Source organism: Centrocercus urophasianus, unplaced genomic scaffold (genome assembly GCF_019232065.1).
Source record: "Centrocercus urophasianus isolate 14NV4802_14NV808 unplaced genomic scaffold, USGS_Curo_1.0 seq_1095, whole genome shotgun sequence".
Classification (NCBI taxonomy): Eukaryota; Metazoa; Chordata; class Aves; order Galliformes; family Phasianidae; genus Centrocercus; species Centrocercus urophasianus.
The window spans coordinates 2,677-9,904 of NW_024884248.1; the positions used below are offsets into that span (position 1 = coordinate 2,677).

Here is a 7,228-nt window from a genome sequence, read left to right on the forward strand (position 1 = left end):
GACCTGGTACCAAATGCAAAATTGCATGTATTTTGGCTGTACTATGGTCAGGATGAAAATCACCACAATGAAAAGGTGCAAATAAGGCACACAGCTAGCTATTTTCAAGCAAATGGCATCAACAGAATCAGATTCAGCTCCCATTATATATCTATTTGGGGACAGAGTATGGGTTCCACAGTCAAGCCTAGAAAACCACAGTACAAAATGAACACAAGCCATGAGATGTCATGAAAGGGGTCATAGGTGGACATTAGGCAGACTTTGGTTAATTAAACTCCTTCAATGAGAATGAAGTGCAGAATAACTACAAGTAAGGCCACCATCTTCTGTTCACAATCTTAGAATGATACCCTTCTCTTTTTGGTCTGGGAGAGCATTCTTGCCAGTAACATTTTCTGAAGTAGGAAATTATAATCTGAAACTGATTTACTTGTAGCCCTGAGAAACTTGTAATAATTTAAGATTAGTGATGAACAAATTAGCTACATGTTTCTTTAATTACAGTTTATTTTGCAAATGTAAAAGTAGTAACTTCAAAAATAGACTTTCAACCCTGTTTTTCCCAATAATAATAGGATGTAATGATGGGCTTGAAAATATTACAGACTTTTTACAAGTTAAATGCAGTTACAGGTATGCTAACATTCATATTAATCATGCCATATAATGCAGTTTTTGTCTTCATAAAATTTAAAAAATGTAGCTACAAACTAGATAGGTAGTAAACATCAGCTACAAAAGTCCTGGGAAGAAGCATCTTTTAAGGAGTTTTGAAAGCATATTTGCTTTTGTTTCTCATCTTAATTTTGTGATAATCCCGAGGCATCACAAAAATGCCATCAGACAGCTGGGTCAAATGCTTCCTTAAAAAGTCAATCAAAATGTGGTAACAGGCAAACAATTTCCCATAATTTCCTAAATAATTTTTTTTTTCTTCGAAATACCTAGGGAAGTGCATGTCCCTTTTTAGATTCCTTGATGGTTAACATATCAAAGCTTTTAAAGATCAGATGAGAGATGAGTTCCTCAGTACAAAACACATCATAGGAAAAAACTCCCAACATATAAAGTATGGTTTCAAGCAGTTGGGCCACCCAAAGGGGGTCACTGAAGGGACACAAATGCTGCATCTGGACTACAGCTGGTGTGAGGATGATACGAAGGTTCATTGTGGAGTGGTAAGTTCTCCAACAGCACAAAGGTTACCAAAGGACCTTATAACTTTTGTATACCATCACAAATTTCAGTTACAATTTTAACCATTCTGTTAACTACCAAATCTTATAATTTGATTCCTTCTGTCTCCAAAATGTCAATTTCTACCAGTGCAAGGAGCACTTCACCGCTTGCATCCAGGTGTCCATAGCAGGTTTGTATTCCTCCTCATCCTTCTGAGGCTCAAAAACTGTTTCTATTCGCCTCAGCTTCTTTAGCTGTTCTTTGTCAGTCCAAAGTCCTATAAACAGAAAGTTCATTCTCAGGCTCAACTACAAATATGTTATTTTTGAGTTGCTTTAATTTACTTACAAGAGATCCAAACCAGAAACACAATAAGAAATCATGACAGCTTTTCTTTACTTAACCAACAACTTTCTCAGAAGGAAGCATATTTTTTTTTACATTGTGAAACTGCTTTCCAATAGCATCCACTCGTTTGGAATGCTGACAACAGCACATCTGCTTAACTGGGATAGTTTCCAAGGAACAGCTCTGGAAGACTGAAGTTCACTTAAATTTCATCAACACTATGCCTTCAGTTGCAGGTCCCTCTAAATGAAGAGAGGCCACAGAAGCCAAAACTTGGCACTATTGCCTTTCCTCATGCCCTAAAAAAGGCATAAAGAAAATAGCTGCTGTTACATATTCAAATTAATTTATGGTATTGAATCGTTCTTGTCTGTCAAAGGACCTTTTTTCAGTTTTAATGGCTGGATAAGCCTTACCTGAGCATGTGATTTTATCTTAGTTATGTTATTTACATATCAAAGCAATTTAGTGAGGTATCCTTCTACAAAATGCAGAATTTCCATTAGGAACCACTGACAATTTGTAGTTTAAAGTCAGGTTAATTATATAAGCCAGTTCTTTCCGAGTAAAGCTGGATTCCCCTCCGCCCTCATTCATCTGTTCTGTAATTCCACTGTACTCATGTCTGTGAAAATCTCAAAGAATCAAGACTCAGTTCAGAGATGACAGGATACAGCTTCACAGTGCTGAACATGAGCAAGGCAGCCACCTTCTCACATGATCCATGCACACCAAGCACTGCTTCACACAGTATGAAAATGGAAAGCGACTTGTAGTGTCCAGGTCAAGGAAAAGAGAGGGAGCAAAGAAGAGAGGGTTCACCTCTCGTCTCTAGCAGTGTGTCCTTCTAAATGCAAATAAACACTAAAGCCTATATGCAGATATTTTTCATGCCAAGCTTCCTGTTGCTATTCATTTATGTAAAACCCAAGGATAAAACTGCTCAGCATATTGGGACATTGTGATAAAAATACAAATATGGTCCTTATTTATGTATGGCCCTATCACCCATTCTTTGGTCCATCAAACACAACAAGCACATGGATAAAAAGGACTGTACAAAAGCGAACACTTTTTACTGCAGCTTCCCATAAAAGTGGGTGAAGTAATTGTGGACATTTTACAATTAAGTCTACAATGTTGTTGTTTTTTGTTATAGTTTCTTTTCCTGATGATATTTCCTTATCTACAAACATACATATTGTCAGGGAAAACATGAATTTTAGATGTATTTGTATACATACCTGATGCAAGACCTGCAAGAAAAGCTGCACCAAGACTAGACATATCTGTATTTGAAGGCTTTTCTATTTTCTTATTAATCAAATCTGAAGTCATCTGCATGACAAAACTGTTATTACTGACACCTCCGTCAGCTCTACAAGGAGAGGAGAAGATTAAAAGAAAAATAAAAGTGTTTAGTTCTAATACTTATTTACCAATGTTTCACAAAACAAATCCTGAGGTTTCACACCCTTGCACAGATCTTTCCATTACTTACGCACAAATGGATTTTCAGAAAAAGTATTGGGTAACAAAACCCTTCAGCTGCTTAGAAAATGTCACTAATTCAAATGCATCAGCTGGAATGTTCTATATCACAAGAAAATGCCTCAAGAAAATTTTCGCAGATTTTGGATGTTTAATAATGTTGAAATACTGCCTGATTGGTGAGGTTAACAGCATTTTACTGATCTGTACACACAATTAAACTGGATTTCAACCTCTATACTACGGAATAAAAAAATGCTACCTGCAAAGTCAGTATCTTACTATCAGTCACATGCATTTTCCTTGTTCTGTAAAAATAAAACACTCATTTGATTCAAGCTACAAGATAGGAAAATAAAATAAAGTTTGCAAATACTGTTTTATATAGCTTTGCTGCTAGATATGCTGAACATTCAACCTCTTCAGTACATATTCTAGCAAAACGTTCCTTTATGCCATGACACCACGATGTGCAATTACTTCACAACAACTGAACAGGCTGCACTCCAGTACTCCACAGAGCACCAGGACCATCCTTGTAGAGGCCACTGCGGACTGCTGGAACACAGAACACAACAGCCTTCTCGGTGCTTTCCTTGATGGCATTGAGACAAGCAACAAGCAGTAATAGGAATATATAAGACTAATTAAAACAACACCTTTTTAGGAGCTTGTAGGAGGCAGAGGCTGGGAACAAAGGATATGGGACAGTAGCTAAAAAAGGAATGAACATACAGAGGGTAAGTAACCTCAAGGCAGGATAAAACAAGATTCAGAAGTAACGGATTGTTAGTAAAGAGGACAAAAGAAAGGGAGTAAAATGTACACTCTACAGAAAAAGCCATGAAGGGTATGTCATTATCTTCTAACCCTTGATCCACAAGCTAAATTTCTACCGATATTAGCAAACTGTATTATAGTCACTATATGAAACAATAACTTTATAATAAGGAATAAAACAAAATACAATCACACAATTTAAAGTTTACATCATACCATAAACAAGATCAGAATTTCCTAAGGAATCACTGCTACCCAGCACTACTGCACTATGCCTAGCTGTTTCTGTATCTTCACCTACTCAGTTCCATGCAATGGAACACATCAACTTGTACCTTCCCCTACCTTTGTACTTTCACCTTCCTTCCACCATTCAAAATTCTCATTTCTCATCTGTCCACATGCCTGCCAGTCTACTTCTCCCTTTGCATGGGTTTTCCACCCACGGAAAGTGACAGAAAGTCTCTTCACTGTTTTTGATTGTGACACTGCAATGACCCCTGCCTGTCAGAAGGAGAACTTTGGGAAGGCTTTTCTCAGCACAGCGGGCTGGAGGCTCTAGAGTAATGAGTATGTACAGACTAAGTACCTACTAAAATGAGCAGGGTAGTTTTCCAGAACAGAATTCTGCTAAATTTTTCCAAGAAGTTGTGATTAGCCTATTCCAGCCTATTCTACTATTGCCTCACTAAACTGGATTTACTTCTTAAAAGACTGAAACAAGCCAACGTCTTTACATTTGAAATGTAAAAACATTCTTCCTCTTACACTTCAAAAACAGGTCCAGTTTTAACTAAGGCTTCAGAAAACAATCACTCTGTGACAGACCCCACATAAAAAGTTCCATTACAAAACGATTTTATTATAAAGGGTAGGATGATTTTTGTAACAGGCATTGCTATATGTATTCTAATGCTGCATGAGAATTATTTCATCTTAATTTTTTAAATTAGTGCAAGTCCTTACTGTCTTCTGAGAACCACCAGTGCCAATCATTTATTAATAAATGACCCCTCTGTGCCAATTTTGAAGTTACATCAGCATTTTAATTGGTAATAGTCCATTTCTCAGCAGCAGAATTCTTACACTAAGATAAAATACATGATTAAGTTTACACCTGTTTATATCAAACTCTCACATATCTAACTGAAGCTGCAAGGAACTTACCGAACAGTTTGAAGAGGAATGCGTACTTTCTTCACAATGATATCAAAAAGCTGTTTGTTTCTGAAAAAAAATAAAAAAATAAAAAAATTAGTTCCATTAAGAAGTATGAATTCCATAAAGTGCTTCCAGTATCTACACAGTCAGAAAATAAAATACAAGGCAAAAAATGCCTCAGTTGGGTCAAAACCACTGCATAGTTAACAAGCTTCCAGAATGCTTAAGGAAAAAAAAAAAACAAAACAAAAGCACTGTGAAATTCAGTATCATACCACTAAAAACACACAGATATAGCTAAACCACAACCCATTTTACTGCAATGCGTGGCACCATGGAATGCACATTTATTCCCTGCTAAAAATGATTACAAGCTTTCATAGACAAAATGGAACTGCTGATACAAGAAGTGGTTTAGAGTGATGAAAACGCACTGACAGAAGTGTCAACTGAAATTTCTCCAACTGTTCTTTAAAGGGAACATCTGAAAGCTCTAAGTCTGACTTGTTCTGAACCCTAAACACAAAGGCTCTCCACTCTTTTAAGAGATGCAGGCTTCAGTTCAGGAATTACTGCATCTCAAAGTTTCTCTTACAGGGAAGAAAAAACTGCATTTGAGACAGCGGCAGCGATTCAGAACGTTGTCACCTTCTCCAGACACACTACCCTCAAACTGTATCTACATCCAGTTCCAGTCATGCTGGCTGGCATTGCAAGGCAGAACAATATGTTTCACAGTGAGCTAGATACATGATAATATCAGTGACTAATTGCAATATTTTCAGCCTTGACTGTTAGATTGGTAAGTTCTTGTCTATCCAAATATTTCACCATATCTAAGGTACCTATTACTCCATTTTATAAAACACCAAGATTCAAACTTCAGACAAAGAGCAAATATGAGTGCAGCTTCTGACAAAACACTGTCAGGAAAGTAAAGACACATTTTCAACAAAATATTTTTAGAATTTGTCAAAAAACAGTATGATTTAAGAATCTCTACGTGGCAACTTCAGAACAAAAAACTCTAAACTAATAAATATATGCAGGTTTATTTGTAATGTACTCAAAAGAACAGAAGAGGCAGCCGAAATTCCTTTTCAACATTACTACAGTGGATGACTACAATTTGTATTTTACAAACTGTGGAAGTAAACATATGTATTTAATACTGCTGGTTAAAACAAAACCAAGTGTGATAACGTTAAGCAAGGAATTACCTGAAAGCTACAGATTCCAGGATAGCTCGTACAAGATGGTTTCTGGTAGTAGTAGGTTTCAGCCCCATGAAAGAGGCACATAAGCATGGATCATTTGCAGAAACCTGCAGAAAAGATTTCACAACGAGTTTGGTGAGTTATGTTTGAAGACTTTTGAGAAAGCAGTCAAATAATAAGAAAAAAAGTAACTTACGACAGTTAGAGGCAGCATAGTGAAAGAAGAAAATTGAAAACAATATGTGAGCAGTATATAGTGTTATTAGCTAACTCTGTGAATGTTCTAGTTTCTTTCAACAGCAAAAGTGTTAAGTGACTTCTTCCAAACCTGACACACTAACACTAACATTTATGACTTCTCTCTGAAGTCCATGCAGTATACATGTGAAGTATATAGCACAGGGCACATTGATACTGCTGTTATCTGGCAAAATCACACTTTTTTTTTTTTAATAACTCCCTTCTCTAAACCTCTGAAAAAAATGGAATTCCAAGCAATTTATGCCAGCATCTACTCAGTGGAGTCAAGCAGACATTACAGTTTTAGAAGTGTTCTAAAAGTTGGGTTCTTAGAGGGAACGCTGACAAGGATGGTAATCACTTTGACTAGCTTACACAACAGTCTGTTTTCAGTGACATGATTAACAGTTTCCAACCAAAATTCGAATGCTTACTAAGTTGTCTTCTTTTGCACTGGAGGACAATTGGATAAATCTCCACTCCACCCCTCCACTCCTTTCACAAACTTTATCACAAGGAATTAGTTTGCTGGTCCCACCTGGTTTGTGATAACACTAAGTCTTATTTTTACCACAGACAGCAGTTTTCAATTTGAAACAATTCTTTCTAATTGCACTGTGTTATGTATTAGTTATGACAATACATAATGAAAGCTCGAATTTTATGCTCATAAAAAGCATGAACACATTTACTAAGTAAATGAAGAAAATGCTAGCATATGAGAAAAAATTATACGTGGATAGGTATATATATGGTATATATAGGTGTATATATATATATACACACCCATACACACACATATATATATA

At 36.3% G+C, this 7,228-nt stretch overlaps 1 protein-coding gene across 3 annotated transcripts; it reads right to left on the reverse strand.

Annotated features, from left to right (window-relative positions):
* Positions 1–492: 492 nt before the first annotated feature.
* Positions 493–7,174, reverse strand: LOC122168023 (putative glycerol kinase 5). Of its 3 annotated transcripts, none has more exons than XR_006171145.1 (4): positions 6,183–7,174; positions 3,681–5,028; positions 2,775–2,908; positions 493–1,459 (listed from the first exon to the last, which is right to left on the reverse strand). XR_006171145.1 is itself a non-coding variant. In XM_042833059.1 (4 exons), exons 1-4 carry the CDS (start codon positions 6,248–6,250, stop codon positions 1,323–1,325), a joined length of 399 nt encoding a protein of 132 aa, XP_042688993.1. In that variant the 5' UTR covers positions 6,251–7,127; the 3' UTR covers positions 493–1,322. The 3 variants fall into 3 exon arrangements, 2 of the variants coding, with proteins under 2 accessions (XP_042688993.1, XP_042689001.1); XM_042833059.1 differs by having other exon boundaries at positions 4,969–5,028; positions 6,183–7,127; XM_042833067.1 differs by lacking the exon at positions 493–1,459 and adding an exon at positions 1,562–1,829 and having other exon boundaries at positions 4,969–5,028; positions 6,183–7,153.
* Between the last annotated feature and the right edge of the window lie 54 nt (positions 7,175–7,228).

Excerpts from the sequence above, each read along its gene's own strand:
- LOC122168023 (XM_042833059.1), bottom strand. The coding sequence starts at position 6,250 with ATGGGGCTGAAACCTACTACTACCAGAAACCATCTTGTACGAGCTATC. Across the intron at positions 2,909-4,968 it reads ATTCCTCTTCAAACTGTTCG|AGCTGACGGAGGTGTCAGTA; the intron begins GTAAGTTCCTTG and ends CTCTCCTTGTAG. Across the intron at positions 1,460-2,774 it reads TCTTGCAGGTCTTGCATCAG|GACTTTGGACTGACAAAGAA; the intron begins GTATGTATACAA and ends TTCTGTTTATAG.